General features: G+C 31.2%; 1 protein-coding gene and 2 long non-coding RNA genes across 5 annotated transcripts; 1 reads left to right on the top strand and 2 right to left on the bottom strand.

Annotated features, from left to right (window-relative positions):
- Positions 1–596: 596 nt before the first annotated feature.
- wde (Fibronectin-III type domain-containing protein windei) lies at positions 597–11056 on the bottom strand. 2 transcript variants are annotated; one of them, XM_076407047.1, is made up of 9 exons: positions 10906–11056; positions 6305–6478; positions 5060–6244; positions 4272–4921; positions 4040–4211; positions 3830–3978; positions 3322–3370; positions 1535–1678; positions 597–1475 (listed from the first exon to the last, which is right to left on the bottom strand). In XM_076407047.1, exons 2-9 carry the CDS (start codon positions 6462–6464, stop codon positions 1021–1023), a joined length of 2964 nt encoding a protein of 987 aa, XP_076263162.1. In that variant the 5' UTR covers positions 6465–6478; positions 10906–11056; the 3' UTR covers positions 597–1020. The 2 variants fall into 2 exon arrangements, with proteins under 2 accessions (XP_076263162.1, XP_076263163.1); XM_076407048.1 differs by lacking the exon at positions 10906–11056 and adding an exon at positions 7706–7839.
- Positions 10700–11191, top strand: LOC143198099 (uncharacterized). 2 transcript variants are annotated; one of them, XR_013006149.1, is made up of 2 exons: positions 10700–10893; positions 10942–11191. It is a non-coding gene; the product is annotated as an uncharacterized LOC143198099 (long non-coding RNA). The 2 variants fall into 2 exon arrangements; XR_013006150.1 differs by having other exon boundaries at positions 10755–10893; positions 10949–11088.
- A 2990-nt stretch (positions 11192–14181) lies between these two features.
- Positions 14182–15275, bottom strand: LOC143198381 (uncharacterized). Its single transcript, XR_013006209.1, has 4 exons — positions 14982–15275; positions 14732–14897; positions 14366–14673; positions 14182–14306 (listed from the first exon to the last, which is right to left on the bottom strand). It is a non-coding gene; the product is annotated as an uncharacterized LOC143198381 (long non-coding RNA).
- Positions 15276–20764: the final 5489 nt, after the last annotated feature.

Below are 20764 nucleotides of genomic sequence, written 5' to 3'. Positions count from 1 at the left end.
ATTTAGCATATTTAACAGATAGGTTAGGTTGTTTAACAGTTGCTTATATTTCACACTTCTCATTTTCACCAACAGATGTCGCTGATGAGATTACATACAAGCATCTAATAAAAGTTAAACATATATTTTTATCTGATAAATAGAAATTCAGCTATAAGTTGTTCTATTTTATAAAACCTAATAATATGCCCTATCTATCATTGTTATATATTATAGAACCCATTATATTTCAATTCAAATCAATGATGTCGGATGATGAATGATTAATGTTTTCAGCCTTACAGTAAAAAATAAAGTTGTAGCATTGCAGGTATATTAAATCATGTAAAAATATTATTTTTAATAAGACTTTTTGAATGAGAGATTCTTGGAAACAAAAGCGAAAAGTTACAAATAAGTAAATAAAATGTTATATTTGGTATTTTATTAATATTCTATTGATTAAATGACAATTCACATTTAATCAATATGACCAATGGATATTTTTCTCTGTTATATATAGTAGCGACATCTTTTGAAGGTATTAGGCTTTACTAGCTAGGCTCCTGGGATATAGACTGAAAAGTAAATTTAATAAGGAATAATTAAAAGAAAAATATAATAATAAACTTTAATGCAGAAAATAAATAAAAACTGTTTACAACATGTACCTAGAACAAATCCTTTCTTTTTTAATTTTATCTATAAACATACTTTTTAACTTAACGCAAAAATATATACATTGAGAAAAAATGTGTCGTTTCTTTTCTCAGTATAATTTCGTTAATAGATACTGCCTCTTAAACTATATAATACACAACAGTGGTATTACACAAAGGAATGATTTATACATCATTTAATAAGAGCTTGATATTTAAAATCCTTCAATATGAGGGATATTTTATTCAAAAACGCGAAGAACTAAATAACAAATAGGCATTATCGTTATGAAGTCAAATGAAGAACATTAAAACATGAACTCTTCAAAAACTGGAATCTCTGGAAAGTGGGATAGGCTTAAAATTACGTCGAAGTATTTTTTTATAGGGAGATTTCCTCCGGATCGCTGAATGCCCCTATTCGTTTATGGACATCCACCGACCTAACGGCAAAGTAGTATTTGTTTTTGTCAGCGAATTGCGTTAAGGTACAAGCCATCGGCAATGCGAGAGCTTTAACATCTCCTACTTTCCTCCACATCTCCGTATTAGGTGGCGCACTGGTCTCTTGATATGCGTATAATTGATAGCTGGCAATATCTTCGAATAAATCCAGATTGTATGGCATCTTCCATTGCAGAATGATCCCTATATCAATTTTCTTTATCGTTAAATGTGGTTTGGGTGGAACTGGCTTTAAACTGGGATCTGAAGTTATTCGAGGTAACGCTGGAAGGGGTGCTGGATGTTTTTTCCGCACCGCAGTTGGGACACTCTTTAGAGTTAATGTCTGTCCCTTGTTCACCACAGAAACCGTAGAACTACTTAAAGCGCCAGCTGTAAAAATATAAAATGTTTTAAATTTGATATTGAACAGACCTCAAAACTGTACTTACTCAATACGCCATTAGTTGGTTGGAAATTAACAAAAGCTAGCTTTTGAGCACTACCACCATTTGAAGAGATAGTGGGGACAACATATAGCATTTGGGAACCGTTAGTACCAGACGATATGACAGATCCTGAAGTTAATCTGATTCCTAAAATAATGAAATAAAATATAATTAAGGAAAAAATTGATTTGTTATCATCATCAAGATATGGTATCAAAACTACATGTGCCAAAAACGTATACTTTTGTAGACATAATTCAAAATACTTATGTTTAACATAGAGCATTCATAGAGCTTCTGATGTCTCCAAAGTACGGTGTGAAGATCGTAACATTAGTACACGCGTCAGACTGTGAGTGACATGTTAATTTTTCCTTTATATTCAGCTATTTTCTAAGTTCGTTCTTACAAAACTAGTTCTATTACTTTTTACCAATTAAGATGCATCTGGACTAAAACAACTACTTAATAGGTCTCAACAATAGTCCTAGACATTAAGGCAAGACTTAGGGTCATCCTAAACATCCGGCTATACACAGCTTGATTATTATGATTGTTTCTTGTCGGATTGTACAAGCTTGCTTAAGGATAATTAATTATTTACTTGAATTTTAATATAAGTAGGAATACATTATTGTCGCCTTGAGCACTGTAACTAACCACACCAGTATATTTATTTAATTTTCGAAACTTCAACATCGCAATACTTAAAAAAAGATAAATACATATAGTCTACATGATATTTATATATGCACCATAAATGATTTACATATCAGTAAATAAAACATATCTTTTTGTGATCAAATGCTTCAACGAAAGTAATACAGTGAGTGCTCTAGTAGGTACTTATAACCCCACACAATTTACTTACATACATGATAAAGCTAGCCCAAAAAGTTAAAAAAACCAAAATATGCCATAATATATTCAGATATGGGCAAAGAGTTCACCTCCAAGTAATGAAGCAAAATTTACTAATTTGAAAATCATCTCATAATTTTTTTTATATATTTTAAAGTCTCCTTTTACCAACTATGGGTTTATCTGTACTGGACCTACAGTTTAACGTGGGTTCCAAACCACGGTCCTCAGCGTACCCACTGGCGAGTGACCAACTTTAGAAATCGTCCCAGAAGACATCCGGTCTTACCCAGGGTGGTTACTGGCGTGACTGGGATCATTTTCCTTGTCAAATTTTATACTCTTGCCTAGGACAATCACAAACATAAATTTACGACTATGCCCCAGCAGGATTCGAACCCGCGGCTATCGAAACAGTAGGAGAACCGTCCTATCGCCTTTACCACTGCGCCACCAACATTTTCTTTCATGGAATTCGGCTTTTAATTTAATTTCAACATGTTTGTACAATAATTATTTTCAGACTTCTTATAGATTTTTGTCATAAATATTAATTACTTGCATTACATATATTCAATATAAAATTAATTTAAGGAATACCTTTAGAGCTACTTTGTTTTAACTTTAAGCATGTGATCACAAACTCAAGCAATATCAGACTTCCTATATAATTATGTGAATACAGTTCTCTTATTTATAGAATATGAGGAATTTAACAGAAAATGAATTCCTTAATCTAACAAGAATCATAGTTTCAAGGGAGCAAAGTATTTTGAAGAAATGTTGACATTTGATAATATTCGGCTAATATAACCAACCATAGCCTATTATAATAAGCACATATATAATATATGCAATAGATTCTTGCAAGAATTACACACTTCTTAAAAAAATGATTAATAAGATATAGTAAAAAAGTATAACAATACCTGAAGGTATACTAGGCTTATTTGATTTTTGCTGTCCCATAACTTTGGCCTAAAACAAAAATTATATATATTAATACATAATATATCAAACATCATAATATTAAAATGGATTGTATCAAAATTCCAGTTTTTTTATTGAGCTACCACCCATTTCACATCATCATCATCAGATTAAAAATATAAAGTGTGCCGTGAGTTGTTTGTTTAAATTGTGTATTTTATTATTATGTATTTTATTTTCAAGGTGATTCTGGTTTCATTGACTTTGTGCTATATGCTACTAAGTAAAAACTTATTATTTACATCGCCTGTCATAATTTCACCATGATTGTCACTACATGTCTGACTCCATAACACATGGTCTGTGATGTAGTGTAACATTTCATGCGGATATATGAATAAAATGCAATGCGTAATATAAAACAAAAAATGATATATAAATTGAAATTTTCAAAAAATGTTCTGGTATTAAAAAACAGCCCAACATTGTATATTTCACTATACTAACCTGATTAACCTGATTTGATATTGATTTGCCTGTAGAAATTTTGTTAATTGTAACACTATTGCCAGGACTGGATACAGTTTTGTTAATTTTAATTGCACTATTGATTAATAATCTATTAGCTGCTAATTTTTCATCTTCGTCAGTCAAATCTGAAACAAAATTAACGTGATGAAAATAATTGAGGTAGACAAAAACAAAGGAATAACCTACCAATTACACCAGGCGTAGATGGTGTTGCAGCATCCGGCGGTTTTCTTGTTATGGTGGCGTTTCGCCTGTTCACAGGCATTGGTGATTTTCTGTTATTTTGCTGAAGTACTTGCGATAAAATTTGTCCCGTTTGTGATGATGTTACTGGAGGCTTTGAAGGAGCTGGGAGAATCTAACCAAAATGTTGAAGAGTTCGTTATAAATGTATCGCAATAACTTATCTATTACCTACCTGTCTAACAACACTAGGCGGTTGAGAAGGAGGCTTATTTTTATTTAATACGGGACCAACCGCTACTTGTTTCGGTGGAGGGTTATTTAAAGGTTGTCTTCGTCGCATTTGAACTGGACTCTCACTACCGGGGTTCAGCCTTACTTGTAAGCCAACTGATCGCGTGATTTTCAATGGAACCAACGGCTTATTATGCACGCTTTGAACTTTTAATTCGTTCATTAACCTCTTATTCACAATTTCCAAGTCCTTCGACTGTTTAATCAATTGCTGTAAATCTTTACGCATTCCTTCGATTGATTTTTGTTGTTTTTTAATAGTTTGGTGTAGTTCTCCTTCTGTGCTTCGCAGCATCAAGCATTCGCAGATCTTCTGGATACAGAATTGTTCTAGATCAGATCTCGAGAGTTTCGACGACAGTTTTCTAAATTGCATAAATTTTGCAAACGACGATAGGGTTTTTACGTTGTCATTGGAAATAGGAACTTGCTCTTTGGTTTCCACATTTGAAGTTACACTAGGTGAATCCGCCTCACCCTGAATATTCTCTGCAGTTATAGTATCAGCCAATTTCGCTTTTTTAGGATTTATTTCACTTGTAATATCGCTGGAGGACAAAGACCGTTTACCACAGTGTATTTTTGTTGAATCTAAAATTAATATTATATATAATAACTACAATAGTTCTAATACATTAATTATTCATCAAACATATTAAATTTTTTTATGGCAACATATAACAAAATTAATAAGTTAGAATTAATGCATAACAATTATTATTTAAATACCTGGACTAGTTTTCTCACGAGGAACATCTGGCAATGGTATAACATCTGGAGGATTACTTATTTTTGTAACAGATTCATTGATTTTCTCACTAGCTAATTCAGTCTTATTAGTTACATTGTTAAAATCAGTATCTAAACAATTTTCTGTAGCACACTCATCTGGTTTTAAATTATCCATTTCATTTTCTATGCTTTCTTTCTGTTGTTCTGTTCTATGAACTTCCATATCATCTTTCTTTTCACTTTGCACATCACTAGTTCTACTCTCGCTATCTTCCCCGTTATTACTGTCTTGATTATCTGATTCCCCTACACCACTAATGCTATTTTCGGCCACATCTACACCTCGAGTGTCCTCATCAATTTCATCATACCCTAACTGGTACTGGGTTGGACTGTCTTCGTCATTATCATTGTCGTTATCTTTATCACCATCACTACTTTCTTGTTCCTGTTCCACCTTGTCAGCTGCATCATGATCGAATTTTTCTCCGGTATGAGCATCCTTTTCCGCATCCTCTGTTTCGGGATCTTCCTGAATTGCTTCAGCAATGGCACAAGCATCATCCTCTTCGGTTTCACGGATCATAGATATATCCAGTAAATCTGCATCATCTTCGTCAGGTTGATCTAAATTTTTTTTGGATTCAGTTAGCTCAGATTTCTGCGCAATTTTTAGATCTACATTTTTACTGGTAGAATTAATACTTTCATCAAGTTGCTTTAGCAGATCGTCAGTTGACGTTTCTTCAAAACTTGACGTTTCGGAATTGAAACTAGCTACCGAGTTGGTTGTGCTTTTATTCTCAATATCAACTTCCATTATACTCGTTTTTTTCGGCGTTTTCGTATTACTAGATTTGTTATTAGGGCCTACATTTTGATCAGCTTCGTAATAACTTCTGAACTCGCCATTGCAGTTGGTCTCATAATCAGCACAGTTAAACGTTAGTTTTACTTTAACAGCTGAAGAATCATCACTAACATCAGTAACAGTCTTTTTTCGTTTTTTACAGACTGAGTCAGCTACGGAATTTCTGGTAATCCTCTTCGCAGATTCCTCCAGAACCGCATCATTGCTATTGGACTCAGGACAAGAACTAGATAAGTCATCGTTTAAAATATCTGCTTCTGCATCATCTTTATGCGAATCTTTATCCTTGCCATTGTAAATCATTGATTGATCTGTAAAATCGAAATAAAGATAAATTAGCTTAGAAATCATCATATTACATTTACATATACTTTCGGCATCATCATCATCCAGCGGTAAATGGAAACTTTCTTCAGAATCTGAATATTTTTCATTTTCCGGCATTGTTTTGAATTTGTCAAAAATTTCCAAAGCTGATGACAAAGCATTAAGGCGTCCTGAAGGACCATCGCACTGATCAATTATCGGCATGATGTGACACTAATCTAAAAATTTATATCGTTAAGCAACACATTGGCAAAATAACTATAAAATTACTCAAAATATGTTAAAACAGTATCTACATTATAAAACACACATTTGCGATATGTCAACAAATGTATTGAAGTGAGAAACATTTTAAACAATAAAAATTACTTGATACTCTTGCGGAACAAGTCTCTTTAATTGCATACGCACCCACCTCGTATAAAATGATAAATATACTCTCAAGGTTAAAAACCTACGTAGTATGAAAATACCATGACACCAGTGTTAGAAGCATTCCAAAAGCCATATTATATCTGCCAACACATCTGCTTCTCTGTGTCTTTAACAAACATTTTATTTTGCCATAAACTGTCAAATATTACTTTTAAATGGCTTTATTTGAGAGTCAAATAATAATATCTAATTAAATAATAATTACAGTTATACAAAACATCTTACCTTAATAGAGATTTATTTAATGATATATTATAATAAAAATAAAATGTCAAATTTGACAACTATCAATATGCAACCTACACTACAAATAGATGTAGTATACGATTTCTGTTTTTTACTAGTAAAAGAGAAAAGGTGTATTTAAATTCTTAGTTAATTAACTAGCAAAATTAAGTATCAAATTATTCTTATCCAAAAATGCAATTTTTTAACTCCTCACACATAGATACCACCTGTATATACATCAATGAATAGGATGACCCATTGCCATAACATCAACGACAATAACAAAATTTTGCTAGAAGTGTCAAATGATGTTAGAGACTTCAAAGTAGTTGATCGACTAAGCCAACTACGACTTATCATATAATATGTTTGTGAAAGATAACCGAATAAAATCGAACTAATACAGTATATAATCTGACAGACAGTTTGAAGTATTATAAATAATAATAAATTAACTATACCGTCATGGAACTGTCTTGAATTTTTTTCAACCTGGCCGACTGGGAGGGTCTTTAAAAATTAATATTATAAAATAATATAAATATCACTACTTAAAACAGAAAATATAATTATGGAATTTATAAAAAATATTATGTTTAAAAATCTTATCTAGTACCGTTAAGGTAATACATGCGCAATATTAACTATAACGTTGACTCATTAGTACCCCCACCCCGGATCTAGAAAAACTTAATACCAAAGCGCCATTTTGAATTTTCGACACGTCAACAACTAACAACTACACCAACCTACCAAACTTACTACATACTTAATTCACTCACCTCGTATTATTAAAAATATTGATATATATATAGAAATGAAACTAAGCGAATGTTTCGTCGTGTACCATTTTCCACCACGTCTCAGGCAATGCAACGAGACGGGCGACCTGAGAGGATAACCTCATGGGCGACGAACGCGCAAGCGTCCCAACTTATGCCCCTCCCATTTTGAAGTTTCGCTCTTTATCTTCACAACGTCTGATTCTCATCGTTTTATTAATGTTTCTCCATTTAGTGGAGTTCGAATTTCGAAGTTATTGGAGATATTTCGATCGGCAGAAATGGCAGGGGGATGACTGATAGCCAAGTGATAATCATTTAATATTAACTCTCTATTATCACGGAGAAATCCTTGTAACTACGTAAATACATATGTAAATATGACTCAAAGTATTTTATTGGTCGGATCGGAAGAACAGCATAAATAAAACCACCAGATGGTGCTGTTATTTTTTCGAAAGTAAATGCTTGTGCCAAGCACCAGTGTCCTCGATTGAGAGGTCTTTCACTATTACCAGGGTGGTCCCAAAAATATAATCAAACATGGTAATGAAAGTGCACAAATATACTTTGAAATATGCGTGCATCTTATCGGGAATTTGTTCTAACAGTTGGACCAAGCATTATCAAAATTACGCAGATCCGGATCTCCGTGAAAAAAACATCGCTCGGAGCAAGCATCGTCTGTCAAACCCGAACGGGGTCGGACGACCGTAACGCAACGAACATAGCAGGGGAGCGCGGGACCGCGAGGGGGAACGACCAAGCGGAACCGCTGTCGCTACGTTGCCAAAACTCGACATTCTGGGCTATAGACTGCGCAATCGCCTACTATGTAAGCTTGACGTATTTTGTTATAGATTTTTCCGTTTTGACTACTTGGGACTGTTCTCTTTGGAAACTTATTTTTTACTTTGTACCGCTAGGTCTTTAAATATTAAGAATTACATATTCAAATTCAGAATACGAGTCTTATTTTCTATGTAATAATATAGCCATATTTCCTCTGTCTATTAGACCTTTATGGACGGTAAATGAAATAAAATTGATCCCACATGTCCCTCCAAAAATAGTGTATATTCTATCATATATCACACATAACAGTTATTGTTCTTACAAATTGAACGTATCAACAAACGTATTAAACGTATATATTTTAAATATTTTGAAGGACCAAACATAGATGACAAAAAAAATATTTATATTAAATTATCCTTAAATTACAGGATAATATTAATTCATGTTATAACTGACGAAAAATATTAGTTTCCCCATGTTATAAGTCTCAATATTACTCCGAAAATAGACAGACAATCGACCCTTACCCAAAAACTGCATACCTGCTTCGGGTTATTTTTGACAATATTCATTCTAGAAAGTTATCGAAAGAACAGTACTTTTAATATAACGGTGAATGCGTCGTAAACTCACAAAAAAAATTATAAATTATAAAACCAAACCTGATAAAAATAGTAGAAAAACTAAATCTAATTAGATGCAATTATCTCAATATTGCTAAAATCAAATCCAGAATTATATAAGAATTGTAGGTTAAAGAACAAAATAAAAACTCAATAATACTATTATGCTTGATAAAAGTGAAGAAAATGAAAAGCAAAAACAAAGCATTCTACGGATTACTATATACAAAATCCGAAACAAGAATTACGGCGTTGCCCGTTCGTACACTGTGACCCGCAACCTTACTTCCCTCGACTGGCAAAATGAACTGATCCACCTTTTTATGCGATCGGCACAAGGTCGTTTCTACACTCTCATAATACACCATTCGTTTTGGTAGAAAAGTTATTTTGAGTTTGTCGCCAATCCACTTTAATCCATCATTTTGCCAATCAGTGTTTTTTATAATTAATATGAATCTCAATACTCGATGGACAATTCCCACATTATCCAAATCCCATATCATCTAAATCAATTTTAGCTCTAACCATATCGTTTAGTTACACCTAATTAAATGACATTTCTTGTTGGAAGAAAGGTTGGAAAGGAAAGGAAATTTTTATGAAATGTACTTACAGTGTATTAAAATTAACGTCTTGTAGTGCTAACAGTCTAACAGGCTTGTCAAAATTATTTCAGTAGCTGTCAGAAAATTAATATAAGAAAGCTGACTTTTTGTAATCAAAATTAATTTCCAATCTGTAAAGATCATTTCGAATGTCTAGATGAAATAATAGCTATGATCAAAACGAGATGAAAATGTTCATATACAGTAAATACACTTTTAGTCTTATAATAAAAACATAATGTTTGGGACGGTTTTGCGACCCTTATTTTTCTACCTGAAATATCAACAATAACCGTAGAAGATTCAATAAGATAAAAAGTAAATATTTGAACCAATATAAATAATTATAATAAAAAAAAATGCAAACAAAATTATGCATTACATATACAATAAAAAAACAAATAATTAATTTATAAAGTAACATACATTTTAAGTTACTTTGTAATTCTATTGCTTTAAAATAAGATGTTTTGTCAAATTTTTCAACAATCAACTATTATTTGATAACATTTGAAAGATAAGAAAATTCACGTTTATTTATATCAAAGAAGTATTTTAGATCCTTGAATGAACCAGCATCTGAATTTATGACACTATGAATGGTAATAAAAAATACAATTAAAAACAAATAATTTAGAGCTGGGCTCCTACATCATATAAATGATGTAGACACAAAATACTATTTTATCTCAATAGTTTTTTTTTATTTATTAGATACTAAACAACTAATGTAAACCTCAGAATTAAACATTGTTACTGTATTTACTACTAAAATATTTTTCAAAAATTTTCTGGTAGTAACAAAAATGCATCGAAAAATAAAAATAATAACTATTAAATAATTATTAATATGTCTAAAATATAATTATTTTTTTATATTACCCTCGTATACAAAATACAAGTTAACAAAAAATTAAAGGAGTACTAGTGTTGACTGTGCATTACCTATCCCCACTCCCTGTATAACTTCAACATCTACATTTTAATCCAGATTGTTAACCTCACACTGAGTTGATCAATAAATGCGCAACTCGAAATTAGTGAGTAAGTGCAGACTGTCACGAAAATGGCGGCCGAATACGTCATCAGCACTCCTCCGTACAATTGTGAGGTTATAAGGACGGAAACCTCGAAATCTCACCGGAATAATAGAGTTACAGTAAGTACTTACCATGTGACGAATCCAATGACACATCAACGACACAAGGTTTCAGTTAGAATTCCTCCTCTAAATCTATATAAGCGAGAAAAAATACGACATATCCAAATTGACCCAACTAAGCACTCCACGACCAGAACTGATAGGATATAACGGCAAGTCCGACAAAACCTGACAGTGTTGCCAGTTCGAGGCGGTGCGAACGGCAAGGCGGTGCCGACATCATCTAAAAAAATACCTCCAATACCCGACGGAAGATTACAATGCACTCAATGTTCATCCTCACAGAAGAACACCTTGGTGTTTGGAAGTGTCTTAAAAAGTCATAATTTCTTTTATAGATAATATTAAAAATAAATAATATACAGGGGGTAATTGATACTACACAAAACCAAATTAAAATATAAATAATTAATAAAACAAACTGTGAGAATACAAGGTTTCTCCCAAATTATTATTTAAGTTTGTACAATATAGTAAAATGTATACGACAATAAATACGATTCTATTACTAATCATAATTTAGTATATATAATTTTAAGATATTTTTGTTCCTTTTAGTTCTTGATAAAATCGTGTCGTGTCGATATCATTAAAGTGACAATAAATATCTTAGGAAATAAATGTCTATCCCAAAAAGGATTTTTAAATCAATCTAGATAAGAGTCTATTAAAAACTCTAAAAATAAAGAATGCATAGCAACAAGCCAATGAGGCATAGAGGTGAAAACGTGGCAACATACTATTCACACAGCTAACAATTTTAATTCGACCTTGGATTGACCTAAAGAGCGAGTTCATTGTATCTGATTCGACGAGAACTGTTGCTAGGCACACGTTTCGAACGAATCTCCTTATGCAATCTTCAGGCATTACCGCCTAGAAAAAGTTAACTATATTACGAGTATATATTAAAAGAATGCATTATTGAGCTCACGTAGGATCTGGATAATATTCAAGTGTATTTAGGTTTAGATAAACATCTCTAATTGGCATGACCAATACTAGCGCAAGCGTATCCATCATTAGCGATCGGCTCAAAAAATGCAAGCATTGATGAAAACAGTGCTACGTAAAACATTATCTGAGTCGTTTATTAGTTAACAATGACATCTTTCACTTATCAAAATAAACACTACTATATTTACGGTATATTAGGTTGCCTATAACATCAAATAATTTTTAAATTCTTTTATGACAATCTACTGAAGGATCGCTCCAATTTAAATGTCAAAATGTAAATAAGAATATATTTTGTTCTAAGATAATATCAATTAACGGAATAAACGGACTCCCAAAAATCTAGTATCCTAAACATCCCACTTAAAATATAAAAGATAAGCTAGACAAGCTATTTTCACTGATTAATCTATTTAGCCTTCATCTAATTAATAATCGATAGTAATTGGTAATTAGTGGAATATATATTTCTATGTTATTTGTTTAATTATAAATATATTCCTTTATAATTTTAATTAATCTGTATACCTTTACATACTTTACTTTTACTTTATACCATCTTACCTACTTTTTTTTTATATCATTTGTATTGTATTGCGTATTGAAGTTTAAGAAAGCTTATATTAGCAAATAAATGATACTGAGATTTTATTTATATATGCAAAAAAACAATTCATTCTGTTTAATCAGATCAGCAGAATTAATAGAGCGCTTAAAAAAATTATTTATTATTCGAAAGGTGGATATTTATTAAATTGCGAAAATAATTTCTTTAAAATAATTGGGGCGATAAAGTATTTGAGATAGATAAGAGTTATAGAGATAGAAGTTTTGGTCATTCAAATATAAATTTATTGTTACTCCCTATTATTCAGTTAAATAGTGTAAGTAATAAATATGCAGGGGGATAATAAATCATTGTAGAATAATAAATAGATAAGGGTTTTGATTTTTATTGTGTTGTGATGTTTAATATCGTCCATAATATTAATTATCAATAATAAATTGAAAACTGCCATTAGGCAAAACTGTTGCAGGTAAAAAGAAACTCAATTTTCCTTCCAAGAAGCCCTCACTGTTCTATAATAGAAAAAACCCAATATTTTACTGTTAACATGGGGAATCCAAGTTAAATCCTCAATGGGTTGTATAATAAATATAATTCATATTTTCAAGAATTACTTAAGGTTTCCCAAAAATACTAATTCAAAGAAGTTTTATGATTAATTTTGTTTGTCCTTGAAGAATAATTTGGGGAATTAAAACGGTTTGGAAATTGGTTTTAACCAATTTAAATTTAGGATATATTATTTTGGAACGTCCTAGGCTTTCTGAACTTTCCAGAGAACATAATTAATTTTGAGCGTGTATTGTGGAAGGGGCATACAACTTACTTAAAATTTTCCAGATAGGATTGTTTTGACAGCTAGTTTAAGATGTTAAAACCGATGTAGGCGCATTAATAGGACGGATAAGTTTAACTTTAATTAAGATAAGCTTTAACATCATTTTTTTAATATTAGGTGCTTGTGTGTATTCTGATTTTTTTTAACTTCTAAAAAGCATTAAAACTGGAATAAAACATATAAATGAAATATTATCATAATATATAATTTTTTCTACATTTTCTCGTATTTCTGGCAATATGGTGATATCGTTGGCAGTGGTCCAATCATCGATCAATGTTTGCACATCTTCAGTATTTCGAAATCGTATGCCAGCCAAGCCATGCTGCATCGATCTGAACGACTGGTAATTAGAATGTCTGCGCTGGCGCTATGTGTGTTGAGTAATGTTAGGTGGGACACAACTTTCCATTGAAACTGCACCAGTGTATCTTTCACAATTTTTACAACATTGGCCGAGAGCAATCGTTAGTCTGCAGACCCTCTGCGTTCGGGTATAATCGTGTACTCATGGCCGATCAATTTTTTTTACCATATGGTCGCCATTTACGATGCAGCATCAAATAGAATTAGATCGTTGGGGTTAGACTTCTGCTAATAAAAGTTGTCTGCTGTTTCATGATTTTTTTTTCTATGATCATTATTGGATGTTGCGTGTTTACTAGTGGGCATTAGAGTGATTAAATATTAATCATTTTTGAAGATGGAAAGAAGGACATTTTTAAATTAACTACTTGGTTAGTTGATTAAAAAGTGTGATAATTTTATTGTTAAAATATTTGAGGTTAACCTTGTGTTTATAAAAGTTATGAACTAATTGTTAAGTAGTTAGTTGTAAATTGGTAGAATTAGATATAAAATATATGCTATATAAAATTAAAACAATGAATTTGAATGTGATGGCAAAAGTAACATCTTAATCTGATTTTAATTAATTTATTTTATTTAGACATTGACAATTGACAAGAATCTGTAAAAAATTATGGAAAAGTTATTTTCAATTTGCTTGTTGGACTAACTCTACGAATCCTTTTAGTTGTATCGAATCTGTAGAAGTAATTAAATGATTAGTCAAGACATCACTGTACAAAACATGAACTCATTACCTATTTTATTTTAAATAGAAAGGCTCTTTGTTCTACTTTTCTACCTTTAGAGTAGTAGCTGTTAGATCATTAAGGTGTCGTTAACAATTAATATTATGTGTTTTTATGAAACAATTTGTCAACTCTTGTCAGCACATTTATCCTTAGAGTATTATTCTCTACCACTCTAGCATTCTCCAAAATTATGTCACGAATTAGACCTGCAGTTAATTGATCTTTGTGTTTATTATCTTCGGCTTTTGTCCCATTGTAACAAATCTCATATTTATGCCCCGCATGTGTCTCAATATATTCAAGGGATACTTCACCTAAAATAGATGTTATTACTAAAACATATAACGACTAAAATATACTTATAATTGTTACCAGTCAATGCAATTTTTGTTATTATTCTTGACGGACAAACTCCATTAATGAATTGACTACCTCTAGCTGGTGGCTGACGTATTGTAGATGTGTTTTCATAATGTTAGTTGAAATAATAGATTATACCAGAAATGTTTTCTTTCAGAATTGACCCACTAAATTTTCTCTATAAATGTAATATTTATTTTATTCTCTAAATTTATTCAAAATAATTTAAATAAAATCAATAAAAAAATCAAAGGATACTAACTTTTGGACTACCCACGTCAAAAATGTCCATCGTCCGGCGATTATTTCCGATTGCAAAATACAATTTTATCCGAACGCATAGGGTCTACTGTTTAACGAATACTTTGGTCGAGAGTTGTCTTATAAGAGAATGACTTTGCGTCTGTTTACCTTATTGTTATAAATATTTCCTTGCTGTTGCTGTCTTTTTTATATCATTTCATTTCATTCTTTTTATGTCGGTAGACATGTGAAGCAAGATTTCCAATTGACTTTAGCAGCGCGTAACACACTATGCCTTATTGTAGGAGTGTTGGCCACCAAAAAAAAAATCCATATTTCGATTTACCGATATTTAAAAAAATATTGATATATCAGTATTTATATAAGTATAAAAAATATCGATATTTTACAAAAAAATATATCAATATTTTTAAGAAAAAAATTAAAATAGTAAAATATCAGCCTAAAAAAATATATTTTTTTCTAAATTTCTTAAAGAGTAACTATATTTTTTATAAACCTTATAAATACCGATTTTAAAGGTTGTTTTTTTTTAATATAAATCTATTCTGAAAAAATATCGATATATCAGCCCAAAATATCGATATTTTTTTCAGAAAATATCTATATATCGATACCTTTTTTGCATCCCTGCCTTCTTGATGCCACCATACAAAGACTTTATCGCTAAAGGGTTGAGACGAAACTTTCAGTTGTGCCGCGTAATAGTTAATTTATCTCACTTTTATTTCACATGTAAACATTGGGAAAAGTTGATTCAGAGAGTTTGAGCTGGATTTTCGTCAAATAATTCTTGAAATTCACTACCTTCGAACTTTATCACTATTGACATCAAAATCCCACTTTCCAATCGTGGAAATCAAAACCGATTGTAGAAATTAGTTTAGGCGTCTAATGTATTTGCGTGTTCGGTATATATTTATGTCGAGTTGATTTATATTAGATTTTTTTACGACATCTGTAAATACTCGAAACTAGTGTTGGGAACTATCGACTGAAATCGACTATCGACTGTTTAGAAATTGACTACTTTTTACTATAGACTGTTTCAGTCGCTAGTTTTGGTTCGACTGTTTTTACTAGTGACTGTTTTCAGTCGGCTGTTTTCAGTCGCTATTTTCGGTCCGACTGATTTTATTACTATTTACTATCGACTGTTTCAGTCCTGTACTTTTAGTTACTATTTTCGGTTCTAGTTCATTCGACTGATTTTTAAGAATCTGAAGAATCTTTAAGAATGTCGACCTAGCCGCGACCGTATTTATAAAGTAATGCGCCGAATTTATGCATATATAGATTTATATGTAATATATGTGGTTTTATTTTTTTTTTAGTTTGCTTGTGAATAACTATATATTGTAAATAAATATAGCAGCATTTTGGAACGCTATTTTTCGAAGGCAAAAAAATTGTAAAGGATAAATAGTTAGATACTTTTGAATGGCATAATAGGTAATACTTTGGGCTGGTAAAATAGGTAATACTTTTTTGATAAACCTTCATGATCTTTGTGCAAGCCTTGTGTTTTCAAAACTTTTTCCTAAAATCTTAAAAACTAAAATTAGGTTCCGAAAGTATATTAAATATTTTCAAAACATAAAATAAATCAAAGTAATAAATACATTCTCTGATAGGAAAACTCTACTTTAATATTCAACAATTTATTTTGATGGATAATATAAAGAACACCAGAGTTTTTATTTTATGAAGAATGGACTATCTTAACAGAATGTGTTCAACTTTTAAGCATATTAACCATATGAGAAATAATGACCACCGAGTTATCTGGTGAAAGACATCCCACGATGTCTTTAATTATACCGTTAATAAGAGGATTGCAACATTCCATTAAATCCAGGATATGAACAAGTGAATGGGGAAAAATTTACAAGTCATCAATAAAAGACTGGCAATTTTAAAAATGAACAAGATATGCGGGAAATTCACATTTTTAGATCCTAGGTTCAAAAAAGCAGGATTTGGTTTTGCAAATAATGCTGAGGTGATACAAAAAATGATCACAAAAGAGGTATCTTCTATTTCAACTTAATATAAATATAGTTCCACAACTCGAAATTCAAAACACAACTACTGACCAAGAATGTATTGACATCTATATATATGACAGATATTTTGATAAAAAAATAGCTAAAATGAAAAAAATAATTACTCCAAATACTGCAGCAACTTTACAGATCAAGCAGTATTTGGAAATGCCATTTATTGGGCGTTTAGAAAACCCATTGGATTTTTGGCACGCCCATAAAATGACACTACCTGAATTATATCAGTTACATGTAAAATATTCCTCTATACCCACAACATATGTCCCCTAGGAACGAGTTTTTTCAAAATCTGGGTAAATAATTAACGATCGAAGAAATCACCTCACGGGAGAAAAGTTGAACATGATAACATTCCTGAACAGCAATTACAAAATATTTCCACTCAAAAATAAATAATACTTTTATTCAAAAAGGGTCTGGTAGTCTAGTAGTTATTTTATTTAAAACTAGCGACCCGCCCCGGCTTCGCACGGGTGCTATGCTGATAGTAAATTAAATACACTACAGAAAAAATATGAACGTTGTATATAAAAACATAGCGGCCCGCTCCGACTTTGCACGGGCATAAAATATATATGCCTGTTACTCAATGAAAACATGATTAAAATCGATCCAGTATTTTTGGTTCATTCATTACTGCCCTTGGCCTGCACGCATTAAATTTGGAGTAAAACAATTCCTCTCCCCCTATACTTACTATGAAGATTTCCTGCTATCTTTGGAATATCTAAATTCATACAATTTTTATTACATTACATATTTTTAAACGCAAATTTTAAATTTGTAATATCTCCGAAAATATTTGTTTAATTTACATGCTGTAAGGAACCATATTGATCTATATTAATTGCACACTGTATTTAAGGTACTTAATTCGATAAGGGTTAATGCCGTATTGCTTAAAATAGCTTCGTAAATAAGCCATTTTCTCACGTAAAAAATAAACAATAAAAATGGTTAATGTGGGTTATCCCTAAAAGATAAACATATACCATCGCGGACTTTTTTGTAGACCTTTTTATGGTGTACAATAATGTAGTACATTAATTTGATCTAACTCGTAGGGTTAGGCAGCGTTTTTGCTAATTGCTAAATAAGCCTAAAAAATAGGTTAATTTACGACATCACGTTAGAAACCTCTAAAATTAGCAATGTTGCCTTAGTATATTATGCATGTATTATACATATAAACCTTCCTCTTGAATCACTCTATCTATTGAAAAAAACCGCATCAAAATCCGTTGCGTAGTTTTAAAGATTTAAGCGCACATAGGGATATAGGGACAGAAAAGGCGACTTTGTTTTATACTATGTAGTAAGTATGATCATTTTTAAGTTCGTCATGGATTAAATTTATCAATGATTAGGTATACGTTTACATTTTATTTAGTATTTATGGTTATACTATATCATTTATAAATAGCAATTAATATATTAAAATACGATAAAACATTTGTGGTGTTATTATTCCATTACTTTTTACAAATCCACAGAACATTCAGTATAAAAGTAATCCTACTTCCTTTAAAATTATATTATTTATTACAAGTTAATAGAAATTAGTAATATTTTTTTTCATTTTCTTTTTTAAAATTAGCACGTGAATGAATATATACATCTCTGTCTCGCTTATATTACCCTTGGAAAATATAAACACATTTAAAATTAACTAGTCCAATCAATTATCTCCGTCCTTTCCTATCTCACAATTTATAGAGACAAGAATTCCTACTACCTACATCTTCGTCTGACATCACGAATGGAAAAAAAAATCATTCGAATTTTTGCATTGCAATTTTTTTGACTATCGACTGTTTCGACTGTTTTCAATCGATAGTTCCCAATGCTACTCGAAACACATATGCATTAGTTCGAAATATTTAGATAAACTAATTTCTAATCTATCGATCTTCTAAGAGCGTAAATGATAAAAATGATGTGTGAAACCAGGCATATTTGAGTGCGTAAGCAGCCAGACGGAGTACTTTACATTTGACTCGCTCAGACAGACATTTAATGGCGTAAATAAACCGATACACTTCGAGAAGTTTATTGACCTTGGAAACTCGTCGGAAAGATAAATCTCAGGGGGTTATTGGGTGTATACTTTCTACCGATGCAAGAAAATCACCATTGGACTCATTGGATTCAGGTCCTTCCCTCCCTAGAAATATCTACTATCTACTACGAGAAGAACAGTTAAGCCAGCCCACTTTCTCGGTACGAGGGACCCAAGGTAGGAGCAATAGGGGATTAAAGTACAATGTATTCGTCTAATTTAACACAGTCTTCACATATCCTTTAAAGAGTCTTCACGGAACTAAATAAACTTCACACTCACAATCTTAACAATCTCAGAATAGCATGAGGTCTTTGCATTACAGAATATTTAAATAATCGGTCAAAAGAGCACACAGTTGGTGTCACTTTGACAGTGTGAAGGTTGTCATATGGTTGTCATTATTTATCGTTATATCCGTCTATTCTTTGTAGCTACGCTGTGTAACTCAATAATACTAAGCATTCAATTTAACAACTGTTTAATAGTTTTTTACATTTCGTTCTCGAACAGATATCGCTGATCAAAATACATGTAATTATCAAAGAGTACTACTGAATTCCATTCAGATTAATTAGGGATTGGGATCATAATCAAGAATTTATGAGAGCTCGCTAAAAATGAAGTTTGTTGTACTTGAAGAAGTAAAAATGAAGTAAAATGAAGTTAACTGTAACTTTTATGGCTATGACTGTGTAGTTATTACTGATCTTTAATTTTAGGGTTCAATGAATTCGCTTATTACAATTTATATACCAATTAGAACATAGTTAGATTGTTGTTATTTAGGTTAAGCTTAGATTAGAAATGTATTAATTCTAATTGATTTTTTGATATAGGCTTTGATGTAGGTGGTCAGTCGTAACATTGGAAAGTAAAGATTAAAATAATTAATAATAAGGATTAAGATTTATAATTATATATATATATATATATATATATATATATATATATCTTTATATCAGCGTCTTTGGCGAATTACTCAAATGCTGAGATGTACACTTTTTGGATACAAAGGCCGGCGTCTTAACTGGAAATCATATAGTTCCTTAGAGTGTCTCAAAGAGTATATCATTGACGTTGATTATAAACGAATGTTGTAATCACCATTGTAGTAGCTTGTATATTGTCAAGATAGTGACCATTATAATGATTTGTTGAAATTTTGTATTTTATTTACCAGGATATAAAAGTATTTCTTATACTCCTTTAAGTTGATCCCCCTTGAATGCAGATCAATAATTCGAGTAAGTTTTATTATTTCGGGATTCGGAATTGTGACTGGATTAATGGCATAAAAGTGAATGCTGCTAGGTATTCGAGAGTTAGTCATAAGCGTCTACCGCAGCATGTGTGATACAATAGCCGTTATTCAGCGATGAGGGTCAGAGCTCTTGAATATTATTCAAGTAATACTTAACTAACAGCGTTGTCATAAAATCTTAAATACGTTTAAGTTATTTTAAGGCGTGCGATATTTTTGTTCAATTTCGCAGTTTTTTAAATCAGAGTAGGGGTGTTGGTATATCGGAACAAAAAAAATATCGATATTTTACAAAAAAATATATCGATATTTTTAAGAAAAAATAAAAATAGTGAAATATTAGCCTAAAAAATACATATTATTTCTAAATTTCTTAAATAATAGTAATATTT

Source organism: Rhynchophorus ferrugineus, unplaced genomic scaffold (assembly GCF_030347505.1).
Source record: "Rhynchophorus ferrugineus isolate W39M unplaced genomic scaffold, kcgeb_rfMv2 rfM6, whole genome shotgun sequence".
Lineage (NCBI taxonomy): Eukaryota > Metazoa > Arthropoda > Insecta > Coleoptera > Curculionidae > Rhynchophorus > Rhynchophorus ferrugineus.
This window is presented reverse-complemented; position numbering and strand designations above follow the sequence as displayed.